Raw genomic sequence first — 17,445 nt, 5'->3', positions numbered from 1 at the left:
AGAGTCATGGTCTTGCTAAAATGCTGAGCCTGGCCTCAAACTTGCAGTCCTCCTTCCTTGGTCTTCCTGGTTGCTGAAATTACAGGTGAGCATCATGACACCTAGCAATATTTATAACTTTATCTACTTATCAGTTAGATAGGAGGAAGAAGTTCCCATGTACTATTGCACATGCGCTGACTCTGTATAACAATAATGAACTGTACATTTCAAAAAGCTAGAAGTTTATTGAAAGTTTTCAGCATTTACTCTTTTGTTGTTGATGATATTGTCTGAATAATAAAAAAAAAAAAACTCATTCTGTTACACATGGCACACCCCTGTAACCCAGCAGCTTTGGAGGCTGAGGCAGGAGGATCACGAGTTCAAAGCCAGCTTCAGCAATGGTGAAGCAATAAGTAACTTAGCAAGACCCTGTCTCTAAGGGCTGGAGGTGTGGCTCAGTGGTTAAGTGCCCTTGAGTTTAATCCTCAGTACCTCTCCCCCCAAAAAAGAAAGAAATACTCATTCCTCTGTTCAGGGATCACAGAAGTTAGCAATCCGCAGCCCACAGACTAGCCATCTGGTTTTGTTAGTAAAGTTTTCATTGGGATACAGCCACACACATTCTTTTATGTATTGTTTATGGCTGTTTTTGTGCTCCAACAGCAGAGATGAGTGGTTGTGACAAAGACCATATGGCCCACAAAGGCTGATTTATTATGTAGCGCTTTCAGAAAATGTTCTGACCCGTGACTACTGTATCATTGCAGGGTGACAGCAGTTCTGCCACACTCCCACATGAAATCGAAAACTTTAGCTACCACCTTTTCTCTTCATGCAGGACAGCTGGGAAGAATGAGGTTGGAAGGAAGAGTTAACGGAAAACACGGGTGCTTCAGTCTCTGTGACCAAGCACAGGATCTGAGTTATCATCTTTCAAATTCTCCTTTACTCTCTGTCAGTACTTCAGCTAAAAGGATTTCTTTCTTTTCTTTCTTTCTCCCTCCCTCTTCCTGCCTTCCTTCCTTCCTTTGTTCATTTCTCTCTCTCTCTCTCTCTCTCTCTCTCTCTCTCTCTCTCTCTCTCTCTCTCTCTCTCTCTCTCTCTTCCCCCACCCCCCTTGGTACTAGGAATTGAACCTAGGGGCACTATGGCCACCGAGTCACATCCCCAGCCCCTTTTTATATTTTATTTAGAGAAAGGGTCTGGTTGAGTTGCTTAGGGCCTCACTAAGTTGCTTAGGGCCTCACTAAGTTGCTGAGGCTAGCTTTGAATTTGTGATCCTCTTGCCTCAGCCTCCTGAGCCGCTGGAATTACAGGTGTGCACCACCATGCCTGGCTAGATGGATTTCTTTATTTGAGTGATTGACCCAAACTTCCATTCTGGCCAGATATTATCTCTTAGTGGCCCTATTTTTACTGGTTGTTGCAGTTTCCCACAGGTTAGGATTATTGATCAAAGGACTGCTATGAGTTCTCTCAGCAAATCCCTTGACCTCTAGACCTAGTTCTCCCTGCAATCATTGGACCTGAGTGACCCAATTTCCTTTTGATGATAATCCCCGTGAACACAGATACCTCCTTCTCTATCTGAGGTTCTGTGGTATGAGGAACCTGATATGGTTAAGAGGCATTTTCAGTTTCCAGTGTAATAAAACCATGTCTTCAATGTACACATCCCTTCCTTGACCATCAAAATACTTAGACTCATCCAACTCAAGTTCATGGAAACATACAGGGAAAATTCCTTAAGCAGGCTATTAGGTGTAAGAATAAGAGGGGCCATTCCCAGTTCTTCATCCTGGTTCCTGCACCCCTACCTTGGCTATGAGGGAGACAGCACCTTATATTGGCTGCATACATTTACATGACTATGTCACGCAAATTATCACCTCAGTGTCACTAAGTGACACCTAAGTGTCAGCTGATTCTGTAACTGAACTTTGAGGGAGCCATTCCATTGTATTCTGGGATGATGAGGCACATAAAACCAGTACATTGCATAGCATGAGCCCACAGATATATTTTCTTTAGTGTACCATGAGTTTCTTGGTCAGACACATGCAAAGTATTCTTTGAGTCTAAGTATGGTGGTGCATTCACATGGCAGGGAAAACTGTATATCTTTACCCTCCAATCTAAGAGATAGGTCATCTCCCTCATTTTTTTGTTAGGATCTTAATTTTCTTTTCTTTTCCTTTTTGGTGCCCAGGATTGAACCCAGGGGTGCTTAACCACTAAGCCACATCCCCAACCCTTTTTAATTTTTTAATTTAGAGACAGGGTCTTGCTGAGTTGCTGAGGGCCTCACTAAGTTGCTGAGACTGGCTTTAAATTTTCAATCTTCCTGCCTCTATCTCCTGAGGCCCTGGGATTATAGGCATATGCCACCATGCCCAGCACTAACTGTTTATATACAGAATACCATGCTGATCCTTGTCATTATCCATGATTTATTGGGTAATGACATCAGAGTTAACACTTGTAAGAAAATAAGTGAGCAAAAATTGAAACAAGGGAAGATTTAAGAGCTGAGCCCCAATAGCTGTTTGACATGGTTATAGGCCTTAAAAACAGAAGCTGGATGCTCATTCAATCTGTGTGTGTCAATTCAACAAGTGTGCGTTTCTCCAAAGATGAATAAGTATAAACACAGGAGGAATAGGTGACATATAATCAATATTCAAAGGACATACAATCAATCTTCAAGAAGTCAGGAATAACTCATAGTAGAACATGCTAGATATCAGGAAAGTGAATTTAATGAACAAGACATTAGAATGTGAAGCATGTGTTAGAGTAGCTTCCATTTTTTGTTTTATTGTTGATTTCTAGTTTCATTCCATTATGATCTGATAGAATGCAAAGTATTGTCTCTATTTTTTTACTTGAAGTTGTTTATGGCCTAAGATATGGTCTATTTTAGAGAAGGATCCATGTGCTGCTGAGAAGAAAGATGGATTCCATTTTATCCATCAGTCTTTGATGGATGAAATATTCTATATGTCTGTTAAGTCTAAATTATTAATTGTATTTTTTGGTTCTATAGTTTCTTTATTTAGTTTTTTTTTTTTTGGAGGATCTATCCAGTGCTGAGATAGGTATGTTAAAATCACCCAGTATTATTGTGTTATGGTCTATTCAATTCTTGAAATTAAGAAGGGTTTGTTTGATGTATGTAGATGCTGCATGGTTTGGGGCATAAATATTTATAGTTGTTATGTCTTGTTGATGTATAATTCCCTTAAGCAGTATAAAATGACCTTCTTTGTCCCTTCTGATTAACTTTGGCTTGAAGTCCACTTTATCCGATATGAGAATAGAAACCAGTGCTTGTTTACGAGATCCTTGTGAATGATATGTTTTTTCCCATCCTTTTACCTTCAGTCTGTGGATGTCTTTGCCTATAAGATAAGTCTCTTGGAGACTACATATTGTTAGGTCTTGTTTTTAATCCAATATGCCAGTCTTTGTCTTTTGATTGATGAGTTTAGGCCATTTTCATTCAGCCTCAGCAACTTTCCGAGGCTCTAAGCAACCTAGTGAAACCCTACATCAAAATTTAAAAAAAAAAAAAAAAAAAAAAAAAAAAAACTGTGGATGCGGCTCAGTGGTTAAGCACCGTTGGATTCAATTCCTGGTACCAAAAAAAGTGGGGGTAGAATTAGAAGCATGTAAAACATGGACAGGGTGGCACAAAGCTTTGGTCTAAGCTACATATTCCACCCAGAAGGTAGAAGTCAGCATGTTAAGCTACTTTGGAAGAAATAAGAGGAGTAATTTTCCAACTCTATCATAGACCAAGTCTACACATATGTTCATTTCTGCTTTGTCCCTACCAACTGTCTATATTGGTAGCCAATTTACTCTCCTAAACTTCCTGTTCTTGTAGGAAGTTGAGCTTGTTAGTTTGTTTTTAATTAATAGGCTGTATTTCTAAGAGCAGTATAAGGTTTACAGGAAAAAAAATGAGCAGAAAACTTCTGCTAATTTTGCACTAAAATTACTGCATTAAAATTGCTACTAATTTTGCACTAAACATGATTAGATAAATAAACAAGACCACTGTTTGTAGCTGATAACAGCAATAATAACTCTAACAAAACAAATGCAGACTTCCCATCATCTGATGGAATTTGGGGGGCAGATACTAGGGATTGAACCCAGGGGAACTTTACTACTGAGCCATATCCCCAACCCTTTCTATATTTTATTTAGTGTGGGAGGCCAACCTTACACATGACTGAGTTACACTCCCTGGCTGGGTGCTGAGGCGCTCAGTCGCAGAAATGTGGCACCCTTCTTGGGTGCAAGGGTTGGTGTCTTGCTACAGCCCCATGGGTGAAGCTATGCTCACCTGTTCCTTTGTAATCTAACCCCTTGCCCTGTTTAGGATAGAATCTTCCATGGAAGTGCCTTGTGTGTGTCCCCTTCTCTTACTGTGCCCTTGGGTGTGGCCTACCCAGGTGTCAGTCAACCTGCTGACATGGACATCATGAAGATACTCGGCCCCCTGAAACCTGACCCCTTGCCTCATTTGAATAGCTTCTCCTCAATAAAAGGGGTCAGCGCGTGCTCTCACTCTCTCTCTTTCTGCGGACCCTTAAGGTCAGAGGCGCCGTCACAGTGACCCCAAAGAAAAAGGTATTTGTGTCTCTTGTGTGGTTATTTCGTGCAGCCCAGTTAGCCCAGTTCAACTGGAGTGACCCCTGAGCCTTTTAGTCGCGAGAACAGAAACCCAGCAATTTAGAGATAGGGTCTTTCCAGGTATCTTAGGGCCCCACTAAATTGTTGAGGCTGGCTTTGAGCTTGCAATCCTCCTGTCTCAGCCTATAGAGCAGCTGGGATTACAGATGTGTGCCACCATGCCCAGCATCTGATGGGATTTTTTTAAATTGTTATTGTTTCCTCAGAGTTCCATTATTTTCTCTTTTCACTCTACTTAATAACAGCACAATAAGAACAAATACTGTATTGCATATTTAAAAATTTGTTGAAACAAGGCATGGTGGTGCACACTTCTAATTCCCAGCAACTAGGGAGGCTGAGATAGGAGAATCACAAGTTTGAGGACAGCTTCAGCAATTTAGTGAGACCCTGTCTCAAAAAATAAAAAGGGCTAGGAGTGTAGCTCAGTGGTCAAGTGCCTCTGGGTCTAATCCCTAGTGCCTGCTTCCCTCGAAGGGTGTTTGTTTTGAAGATGGTAGATCTCATGTGAAGTATTCTTACCACAATTTTTAAATATTTGTTTATGTTGGTACCAGGGATTGAACCCAGAGGTACTTTACCACTGAGCCACATCCTTAGCCCCTTTTTTATTTTTTATTTTGACACAGGTTCATGCTAAGTTGCTTAGGGCCTCACTAAGTTGCTGAGGTTAACTTGGAACTTGTGACCTTCCTGCCTCAGCCTCCTGAGCAGCTGGGATTAAAGGTTGTCATCACCATGCCCAGCCCACCATGGTGTTTTGGTTGTTTTTTGTTTGTTTGGTTGGTTTTTGGTACCAGGGATTGGACCCAGGGCCACTTAGTCACTGAACCACATCCCTAGCCCTATTTTGTATTTTATTTAGAGACAGGGTCTCACTGAATTGCTTAGGGCCTCACTAAATTGCTGAGGCTGGCTTTGAACTTGCTATCCTCCTGCCTCAGCCTCTTGAACCACTGGGACACCACCGTGCACAGCCCACCATAGATTTAAAAAAAATAAATTATAAACTCACAAAAGACGTGGAGAAACTCAAAATGCCTATTGATATGCAAAAGAAGCAAGTCTGAAAAGTCTGCTTCCCATATGATTTTAAGTATATGACATTCTGAAAAAAAGACCATAAACTTTTTACTGAAAATAGTAAAAAGTTAGTGGTTGCTAGGGTTTGGAGCACAGGAAATTTTGAGGACAGTGAAGCTATTCTGCATGAAAATGTAATTGTATATATCTTATATTATGCACTTATCAAAACCAATAAAACTGTAAAGCACAAAGAATGAACTCTAATAGAAACTATGATCTTTAGTTAAAAATAACATGAATATTGGCTCACCAATTCTAACAAATGTACCACATTGATACAAGATGTTAATAATAAGAGAAACTGGGGTGGGGTAGCATATTGGAACTCTGTACTTTCTGTTTCATTTTTCTGTGAACTTAATACTGCTCCTAGAAATAAAGCCTATTAATTAGATGCAAACCAAAGAGCCCAAATTCCCATCAGAATAGGATGTTTAGGAGAGTGCATTGTTAGCTGATATAGGTAGACGACAGGGAGAAAGCAGAAATGAACATATGTGCAGATCATGGCAGAGTTTGGCAAATTACCCTGTTATTTCTTCCAAAAAATATCTGCATTCCAGAGTCCCAGTGATCCAGTGATTAATAGATATTCACAGGATATTGAAAATGTATCTTCCTGCCAGGCGCAGTGGTGCAAGCCTGTAATCCCAGGGGTTTGGGAGGCTAAGGCAGGAGGATCGCGAGTTCAAAGCCAGCTTCAGCAATTTAGCAAGGACTTAAGCATCTCAGTGAGACCCTGTCTCTAAATAAAATACAAAGTAGGGCTGGAGATGTGACTCAGTGGTCGAGTGCCCCTGAGTTAAATCCCCAGTAACTGCCCCCTCCCACACACAAAAAAGAAAAAAGTAAAAAGAAAATGTATCTTCCTTCTCTAGCCCTTTAGACCCAAGTCTCATCTTCAAGTTCCAGAGAAAAACACCCCGCTTATTTAGGACTACTGTGTTCAATCCAGGAATGGAGACCTGGTGCCTTCACAGAGCTGAGCCAATACATGAACTGATATACCACATGGTACACTTTTCAGATGCTTTTTAAATATTTGTACACCATTTGTTTTGAGTCACACCTACCTGGTGGAAAGGGTACAGAGGAAATCCTCAGTGAAGGCAAACTCCTCTTTTCCCTGTGTTCTTTGTTGTTGTTGTTTGGAACCAGGGATTAAATCCAAGGGCACTTAATCACTGAGCCACATTCCCAGCCCTTTTTTATATTTTATTTAGAGACGGGATTTTGCTGTCCCTGTGTTTTTAGCAATTCAAATCTGACCAGAACTTGTATGCTCCATTCTGCAAAACAAAACCCCCACCTCTAACCAGACCTGTTCTTCTTAGAAGGCAATTTATCAACCATGAATATCTCTTCAGGTATGGGGTCCCCACCTCCTCTGTCTACTCAAGTAGATATTATTCCTTCCTGCTCATACCGTATTCTTCCTGAGAGTAGTTCTCCACCTCATTACATTTCCAGGGATGTTTAGTGCCCCTTATAATTGGCACCCTGAGTAGATGCCAGCCAGCCCACCTCTTCACTTGACTCAGAGCATTCAGATGCTTTGCAAGCAAACAACTCTAATAGAGCCAGTTTCTGCAGCAACAGGAAGGAGTTGAAAAGAAATAACAATATTTCCATAAACCCATGCATACAAAAGCATGAAGGGGACCTCCCATGGTTCAGGTGTGCACCCCATGAGTCAGAAAGATATCAGAAAAGATTCCAGAAAAGTCCAAATATCTCTTTCTTTATATTCACTGAAAGCCAAGAATCTCTTTTTTGTTTTTTAAAAAGTCCATTTATGAATAATGAATATAGGAAAAGATGGAAAAGAAAATATATTCACAACCCCCAATCACTCGAACTACAGTTTAACCATGAGTGATTGACATGACCGCTTTGTGATAGAATGATTTCCTTCCTTGTTTCCAAATGAGAAAGATTTAAACATTAGTATTACTACCAGGACTTATTAATTCCCACAGATTTGCACAAATAAATTTCAACTTTCTGAAAACAAAATGAGCCACTGGCTATATAGAAAAGTGCAATCAGCCCCCCCCAAATTAAGTATATCTAACAATAAAGAGGATAAAAATATAATATTTTGATTTAAACACATATCTAGTTCTCTGCCCTCCTATAAGGAGACATCTTTCCCTCAGCAAATTCCAGTGATTTAAACTTGCTTTAATTACTATAATGAAATATTTGATTTATGTGCTGCATTAATTTCGGCCTCATTCAGAGAAAAAGGAAAGCAGAGACAAGTCTCCTTTTGTATTAAAATACTGGAGAAAGCTCCAGACACTAAGGCAGGAGAATCACAAGTTCAAGGTCAGCAACTTAATGAGGCCATAAACAACTTAGCAAGACCCTGCCTCAAAATAAAACATAAAAATCAGGCAGGAGATGTGGCTCAGTGTTAAGTGCCCCTAGGTTCAATCTTAAAATCAAAAAAAAAAAGGAGAGAAAAACATGATTTACTATTTTATATTAGTGTTTTTCCATTCATGCGCAATTCTAATTATATATTATATTTTCCTTTTTCAAGTATGAAAAGATCCCTCCCTCCAAAATTGTCTGATGAATTCTAGTGAGGTACAATTGATAATCTTTGAAACAGTATGAATTACTCATAGTGACAATAGTAGTTTGTGTTTCTATGGAATTTGTTTTGATAGAATAGTAATTTTGTTTCTGTAGATAAAAAGCATGATTTTGAACAACATTCCTATGAGAAAGGCAGGTTTCATCTCCCTGATGTGGGGGAGAGGGGATGGGTCATAGAAAGAGATAGTCATTCCTCTAGAAGAGGATTTGAGGAAAGAGGAGAGAAGATGGTTTGTTTGCAAATTCTACAACCTGTTGACAAAAAGCTGACCACAGTTTTGTTTTGATGGGAAGGACCTTTTAATGCTAATATTGCCATTTACTTTGTATTTTTTCATAAGTGCATTATAATTAGTGGGATTTATTGTTACATATTTATACAGTTTTGATCTCCATCAAATTAAACATCTTCTGTAATATTCACTAACTAATCAGTTGAAGTATGAAATTCTAGCCTAAAAATAAATACTTATCACCTATGTTAGCTTTTCATTAGGATTACAAATATTTGTAATAAATCAACTTACAAAGAGAAAAAGCTTGTTTGGGCTCACAGTTTTGGAGGTTTAAGTCCATGGTCAGTTGCCCTGTTGCTTTTGGGCTTCTAGTAGAGTGGGGGTGGCACATCATGGCAGGAGTGTGTGGCAAAAGTGTTCACCTCATGGCTGGGATAGGAATGAGAGAAAGGAAGGGGTCAAGGTCCCAATATCTCCTTCAAGGGCATATCCCCAGTGATATACCTGTTTTAGTTTCCACCACCTCCTGATAGTGTCAACCTGGGGCCTAAACCTTTAATACATGGGCTTTTGGAGGTCATTTAAAATACAAACTAGAGCATCAGCCACAATGGGTAAAGCTGTGTGTGTGTGTGTGTGTGTGTGTGTTTGTGTGTGTGTGTGTTATACTGGAGCATTCTATATACTTCATTGTAATTTTTGAACAACATTCCCGTGAGGAAGGCAGGTTTCATCTCCCTGATGTGGGGGAGAGGGGATGGGTCATAGAAAGAGTCATTGTAAGATATACAATGAAATATATAGAATGCTTAAGCCCTAACCACCGATCAGGTAAAACAGGTCCCTAAACAGATTATGAACCTCGTAGCGCTACAGATAATTCATTTTTTAAAAGTGGTTAAAATTTACAAAGCATATTTACACATATTATCTCATTTGATATCTTCAGTTACTCCAAGATAGCCTCATAATTCCTATTTTCTAATCAAATAGGCCAAGGTCTAGATTGGATAATTAACTTGCTGAGTTCACATGGTTGATAAGTAGTTGAGATTTGAGCTAATGTCTTCTGAGACTAAGGTTAGGTTCTTTCCATCTCATTGTAGTTGCCTTGCAGTTGATAATCTTTGGATTATTTAAAAGGGAGATTATTCCAAGGCCAAATCCAAGCAACCATCATGACATAGAGATGGTCCAAATTATATAGTTGAGATCATTTGTCCTCTAATACAGTGTTTCTTAAAGTGTAATCCACTTGTATTAGAATCACAGAAGTTTGATAAAAATTATTGGGATTTCTGAAGATTTTGTCTAATTAAAGTTTGGAGCAGTGCTCTGGAATCAATATGTTAAATTCAAAAATGATTCACACAATCTGTTGGAATTTTTGATGTGGCACAATTTTCCTGGCTATTGTTCAAACCTTGTCAGATCTAATTTTGGTTATAACCTTGCCAGTGTAGACTTTTTTTTACTGTTGCTTTTCTTTAATTTCAAAAGACACTACTGTAGGAGGAAAATTCTCCTGCTAATTCCTAGAAGCAATATTCAGTTTAATGTGAAATATGTACATGGGGAAAAAAAACACTGATCACACCCAACACACTATAGGTTCCCACTCTCTGGGCCTTCTAGAACTTGACATTTCTCTCCACTTTGCTTTAAAAGAAAGGGTTTCCCCTTATTTCTCGCATGGCCCTCTCCTTCTCCTCTACTGACTGTTAAACCTTGGCATGTGATAATGAGATTAATATTACTGAGAATCTGGGCTCAATTCATTCTAATGATTATTATTTATGTATTTGTGTTCCTTTCTCGTTTTTATTTTTAGTTGTAGTTGGACACAATACCTTTATTTTATTTATTTATTTTTATGTGGTACTAAAGCTCAAACCCAGGGCCTCACACATGCTAGACAAGTGCTCTACCACTGAGCCACTGTTAGCCCCCAAACACCTGGAAGAATGCAAACTTCACAAATTAGCTCAGCACTTTATTCAGGAACAAAGTTTCACTTAGGAGCAGGGGATGCAGGGATGAAATGATGCCATGGTGGGACCCAATTTCCTGGTGGAAAATGAGCCCACGAACAAAGGAAGGGCCTGGTCTTATATAGGTTATCCTGAGAGGTGGTCTAGTGAGCATATCAGTTTTCTTGGGTACCCAGGAATTTGAGGTTTGTTCTATCAATCCATGAAGGGGTGAGTTTGAGTGCTGAGGAATTTGAGCTCTTGGGTCAGGGTCTATGATCCACATCTGGAGAGGATTTACTCCAAGGAAGGTCAATACCCGTGAGAGGCTATAACCTCAGTGTGATGAGACACCTCCTTCCTGCCTGCAATTAACATCAGGGAAACATTTGTCTTGGGAAATGAAAGCTGTCAGTGCTTGGCTTTCTTTTTACTCCCTTTTTCTCAGGCTACATTATTTTGGGGATTCTTCATTTTTCATATCTATTAGCTACAACCCCAGCCCCCTGTGTTCCTTTCTTAAGGAAAGGGAAGTATATGAAGTTCCATCAAAATCTTTGTTTTTATGATCTAGAAAATCTACATCCTGATGAGTAAGTCCAATGACAGCAGCAACATAAGTGAAACGAGCTGATTACCCGAATCCTCTGTGTCTTGCAGGTGTTATTTATATACTGGGTGGATACAGTCAGGCTTTTCTGTTTACCTATGACTCTACAACTTGTTTGATTCATCTGAGGGAAAAATGAGACTCAATGTCTCCAAATAAGGAATGGAATATTCCAGGCAGGGCCGTGATCTCTTCTTCCAAGAAGTGGAATGCTGGAACCAACAGTCTAGGGTTGTAATTACAGTCCTTGCAGAAAGTTTGCCTTTATTTTGTTTTTAATTGACAAATAATAATTGTATACATTTAGGGAGGTACAATCTGATGGTTTTTTTATGTGTACACATTGCAGAACAATCGAATCAGGCTATGTTGCATATCTATGACCTTGAATGGTTATCATTTCTTTGTGGTGACAACAATTTAAAATCTCTTTTAACTGTTTTGAAATGTACATTATTATTAACTTACAAAGGTTACTTTGAAAATACCAATCAGTTAGCATATTCAGAGATTTTTTCTTGATCTGTGTGACTCCTGTCAATTGGGAGTTAGAAATGATGGTCTTGGGCTAGGGGTATGGTTCAGAGGTAAAGTAGGCTTACTTGTTACGAGTGTAGCCTTGTTGGATCCCCAGCAAGGGAGGGTGGGCTGAATAGGTGGTCGTTAAAGATGCCTATTGTTCTAACATTCTCCAATGTTATATCTTGCTTTCTTTTCAAAATTTATTTCACAAATTTTTTTTGATTACCTATTCTGAGACAAGTGTTGGGGATGTAGCTGTAAAAAAAAAATAGTGTTTCTACCCTTATGAATCTTACATGGTGGGGAGGGAATAGATACAGACATTAAAGGACTCATTACATGAATAATTTATTATAATTGCCATGTGTGCAGTGAAGGGGAAATAGAGGCAGACTGCTGTGACCTAGTTCAGTGGAGGATGAGGGGAGGTTTTTCAGAGGATGTAACATTTAAGACCCAGATGATTAATGGGAAGCAGGCTGATGAGGAGAAGGACTAAGAGGATGCCTAGCAAAGACCGTGAGGTGGGCTGCAGCCTGGCACTGTGGACAAGCAGGTCAAGCACTGTGTGTCTAAGGAGAAAGGGAGGGAAGACAGCCTGGGACAAGCCAGAATGAGGCAGAGGCCTTTTTTTTTTTTTTTTTTTTTTTTGTAGTTGTAGATGGACAGAATGCCTTTATTTTGTTTATTTTTATGTGGTGCTGAGGATCCAACCCAGTGCCTCATACATGATACGCAAGTGGTGGGCCACTGAGCTACAGCCCCAGCCCCAGTGGTGGCCGCCTTATGCAGGGCTATGAACAAGAATCTGTGTTTTATAATCAAGACAATGGAAAGCTGTGGAAGGTTTTAAAGATCACTCTGGGGATGGAGAGAGAGATTTATCATGATGAGCAAATGGTAGATGGTGAATATAGGTGATGGGTCTAAGGGTGTTTGCCATGAAATTCTTTCAACCTTTCTGTATGTTTGAACATGTTAAATAACATTTTGGGACAAATCATTCTATCTAAAGTGTGGAGGATGGATGGAGGGAGGACAAGAGTGGTTGCCCAGGGGCTGTGGATATAGTTCAGTTGGTAGAGTGCTTGCCTAGAATGCACAAGGTCCTGGGTTCAATTCCCAGTACCATGACATCCCCCGCCCTTGCAAAAACACACACACACACACAAAAGAAAAAAAGAGTGGTTGCCCAGATCACAGCAAGGACACCATTGAAATAATTTTAGAATGGGGTAATGGTGGCTTGCCACAGAGAAAGGAGACTTTCATAGGCTCTAGAGATATTGAGAAGACAGAATTAGTATGATTTCCTGATTGATTTTTTGCCTCAGAGCAAGGGAGAGACAGAAATCAAAGATTACTACTAAGTGCCTAGTTACCGAAATTGGTTGGATGATGGGACCAAGTACTGAGACAAGGAGCACTGGAGGAGGAAGACATGGTGTGAGAGAGATGGTGGGACAAAGAACTCAGCATTCAGTTTTGAACGTGTTTGAAACACAAACTATCTTGGTGTCATAGAAGCAAATGGATCTGGTTTGTCAAAGTCAAATACAAATACAGCAACAAATTTCCAAGAAAAAGACTTTATTTGGGAATAAAACACAGGATTACAATCAGACATAAAACTGAAGCAATCTCTGGTATGGCCAGAGAATTAAGTAAAAGATTAGGGTTTTATTGGAGAGAGGGGATTACACAAGTTATTTTGGAAGCAAGTTCATAGGTGCTGGCAATGACTTTGGGGAGCAGGCAAGCTCTGATTGGTGAGCAATGACAGTTGCTAAGTAAAATTGATCTTAAAGTCATAGTGGGTCATTTCATTGGATTGGGCTTGCATGAGAGCGTCTGGAGCAGGCATTTATGACTTATGGCTTTTGGGCTGTTTCCAATCTCTTGCAATAAATGTCCTTATAAGTACTTATTTCTCACATATGCACCTATCTCTTTAGGATATATGCCCAGAAATGGAATTTCTGGAAAAAATACATATCTCATTTTGAATTTCATAGTGTTTATTTTTAAAGCAAACATTGCTTAGAGAAGCCATTAAGCACAGATGGCTTAGTTAGCCATATTTAACATGGCATTTGACAGGCCTGGTTAAATAAATATTCCAATAGTGTGATACCCTGTAGCTATAAAAAAGAACAAGGAGGTTGATATATATATTTCTATCACAATTTTGAACTATTGGAATCTGTGCCATTCATAAGTATTACCTATGTTTTGAATTATTATTTTATCTCAACTTGGTAAATGAGGTTTCTGATAGACTTTTGCATATCTGGGTTTTTGTCTAATAGATATCCAGTTAGGTGTTGGATTTTATGAAACCATGATACAGAGAATTGCTCAAAATGCAGCAAAGTTCTGAACATATAAATTTCATGTTCTTCTTGAATTCAAGTTATAAATTTAGGGATTTATTATTTTGCCACATTTATTATTAGTGAATAAATCTACTTTGTTGTATCTACTTCAGAGATATCTCTAGACTTCATCACTACTTCCCCTAAAAATGTCACTGAAGACAGAATGAGTCACATCAAGTCTGAAGACAATTTATTTCTTCTGTGGGAAGTAGTGATGATCATCTACCTTTTGTTTTCTGCTTTTAAAAAAGGCAACATGAAGATATGAGTGTGGTTTTTTAAAGTACCATACTTTCTAAGTGATGCTAGACTAATAACGTCAGTTTTCTAGAATTAGATGGCCTAGTTTTGAACAATATTGAAAATGGATTATTAATTCCTTTGTGAAGAATAATACTACATACATTCTTCAATCAATTTTCAAAGTTCAAGAGGCAATCTAAAAATAATGGAACAACTGTCCAGAAGAACCCTGAACATGATTCTGGTTCTCCTACTATTAAAATTCAGTTCCTATACTTTTTAATCATTTTTAAATATTTTTTAATTGTAGATGGACATGATACCTTTATTTAATTAATTTATTTTTTTTTATGTGGTGCTGAGGATCGAACCTAGGGCTTCACACATGCAAGGCAAGCGCTCTACCACTGAGCCACAACCCCAGCCCTCACTGAGCCACAACCCCAGCCCTTCTATACTTTTAAGGATTTTATATGTATTCAAGTGAGAAAATGAGCTGAGGAGCCAGACTATGGCTCCAGAACATTCCTAGGTCATGCATTTCATGCGTAAGTAATCAGACTCTCACCTATCTTCCTTGATATATGCCCTGTGTCCACCTTAATAAGCCTAGAATCATGTCAAGGACTGCAATGGGAAAAACACTGGCCTAAGATTGAAGTTCAGATTCTGCCACAGCCTCCCCATGACCTTGGGCAAGTCATCTCAGCTCTCTGGGCTTCAGATTTAGAATTCACAAAATGAAGAACCAGGCCTGAATTAGAATTATCTGTAACTACCTTTGCATCTAAGTTTGGTGACTCAAGTATTTGGAATTCCAGGTAAAGAAGATACAACAAATTGAATTACTGGCCCCAATTTTTGTATCCCTTCCTGCATGATCATTCTTATCATGGCTTCAATGTAGGCAAAGTATATTTCCTTGCCTCCTGACTTTTGGGCTTGGCCATATGGATTTCCTTTGACCAATGGGACATGACACAAGCAGGGGATCTAAATGTACTTGAGCAGTGGCGCTCATTCTGTTTCATCCAAGAAACAGACACAAGCTGCATACCTAGACTCTCAGGCCTGTAGCAGGAAGCAGAGCTGCCCTAGGCAGGCTCCATAACTATGAGGAAAAAAGAGGTTGTTGTTTTAAGTCATTGACATTTGGCATAGTTTTCATTTAGCATTATTATGGCTATAGCTAACCACTACCAAAAGAGCTAATGAGAACTTGGGGGAGGGAAACATAAAAGGGAGAGAACAAATAGAGTCTCTGACTCCTATATTAGTATAGAAGAGAGACAGAAATGAGCCAGGTGCAGTGGCCCATGCCTGAAATTCCAGTGGCCCCGGAGGCTGAGGCAGGAGGATCACTGAGTTCAAAGCCAGCCTCAGCAACTTAGTGAGGCCCTAAGCAACTCAGTGAGACCCTGTCTCTAAATAAAAAATGAAAAAAGGAAAAAAAAAAAAAAACAGAGAGGCAGAAATGAAATAGCAGCATTAAACTTTAAACTTGTCTCAATGAACAAAATGTGAAAAGATGTATTGATTGCCTTTTTTTTCTTATTCCTTTTTAGTTAATGGCTTAGAACATTTCTAAAAATAAATGTTTATAACAGAGTTAATAGTTAGGTCATCAGTAGGGTGACCCTATATATCCCAGTTTACCTAGGTCCATTCTAGTCTACATCTGTTGTGGTGGTATAATTACTGAGCTCTCTTCTCTCAAAAGTAGGCTGATTTAGAAGATGAATTCCATAGTCACCAGAGAAAGCCCTGTCAGTCCATCCTGAAACACTACCTGCTCAATTTAAGTTTGCTACCATAACAGGAACAGGAACAGGAAACCATCCCCCATCGCGCCTTCTTTGGATCGCAGGAATTCCTAGGGTGAGCAAAGGGTGGCCAGTATGCCTGCTTTTAACTCTTCAAACGATCTGCCTTCTTAGTGGTTTCCTTTCTGCTCCAACTATTTGAGAAAACCTAAAGTAACTCAGAAAAAGATTGGAGACCCCAATCTCTAATTGCTTTAAATAAGCTTGTGCCATTTCTGTTACCATATAAAGCCTATGAACCACTACACAATTTGCTTATTGACAGGACAGTGTGGTATACTTTCTATTATCTAATCAAGGAGGCTCTGGTCCATGGACAAACAGAAGTGCATGGTTTTTTGTTTCTTTCTTTCTTTTTCTTTTTCTTTTTTTTTTTTTTGGCACTCAGCAAGATCCTGAGTGTTCATAACACTGACATCTCTCCCCTCATGTCCCAATACCCTCAGGTGAAAAATGGCAGGGAAACAGAGTCCAAGGTCCTAGACTTGGACTACTGGTAGGAAATGGCAGCCAGACAGACAATCCCCAGTTATCCTCGAAGAACTGGTTCCTTCAGAGCCTACACTTCCCCATGCTGGAACGGAGCATGAGTATCCCCTCCACAGGGATTCCAGGATTGTCGGCCATCTTTTGCCAAAGGCGTTGCTCTTCTCCCTGAGAGTCCATCCAATCCACATTCTTCCCATGGCTCACACCTGAAGAAGGGAAAGGGGAGCGTTACATTTCACAGATGAGATATATTCACCTTATGAAAGGCACCTATCAGCCAGTGAGGGAGCCTTTTAATGAGAGAGCCCTTCTCTGGCTTGTTATCACTTCCCCATCTAATGAGCCCTGTCAGAATGGAATCAGTCCTTTGCACCTGCACTACTTTTTTTCTGCTTAGACAATGTGAGACCAATCAGGCCAGCTCTGGTGGTTCATTTCCTCTCCACTTTGGTAGTTCCATGGAGAGCTGGCTCACTGGGACTGAGTTAACATGACAGAATGAGCTGACTTCAGCTCTCTTTCTAACACGATCACTTCTCTGATCGGAGTGGCATAGATACCCTTAGATCTAATTAATCTACAAATAAGTAAAGCATTATAGGGGGTGGGGTTTTTCTCAACAGAAATAATAGTGCAGAACATATATGTCTGTCTAAGCAATGGGATAAGGAGGGTTTGGCGGACTGCATGTGCTCTGCTAGTGCTCACATGCTCAAATACTAGAATGTGCCCCTCCCCCAATACACCCTGTTATAGTCCCATCTTGTGGCACCAGTGGTGTGTTTCCATGAC

General features: G+C 39.6%; 1 protein-coding gene across 5 annotated transcripts in view; it reads right to left on the bottom strand.

The window, feature by feature from the left end:
• Window positions 1–13,293: 13,293 nt before the first annotated feature.
• Sytl5 (synaptotagmin like 5) overlaps window positions 13,294–17,445 on the bottom strand; it is a 257,975-nt gene continuing 253,823 nt past the window's right edge. For all 5 annotated transcript variants that reach the window (XM_058585750.1, XM_058585751.1, XM_058585752.1 and 2 more), the window contains one exon: window positions 13,294–16,859. In XM_058585750.1, coding sequence (XP_058441733.1) covers window positions 16,717–16,859 — 143 coding nt within the window. In that variant the 3' untranslated portion in view covers window positions 13,294–16,716. The remainder of the gene's footprint in view (window positions 16,860–17,445) is intronic.

This window comes from Marmota monax, unplaced genomic scaffold, assembly GCF_021218885.2.
Source record: "Marmota monax isolate L192 unplaced genomic scaffold, Marmota_monax_Labrador192_F-V1.1 WCK01_AAM20220418_F8-fsc00158, whole genome shotgun sequence".
Taxonomy (NCBI): Eukaryota; Metazoa; Chordata; class Mammalia; order Rodentia; family Sciuridae; genus Marmota; species Marmota monax.
This window is presented reverse-complemented; position numbering and strand designations above follow the sequence as displayed.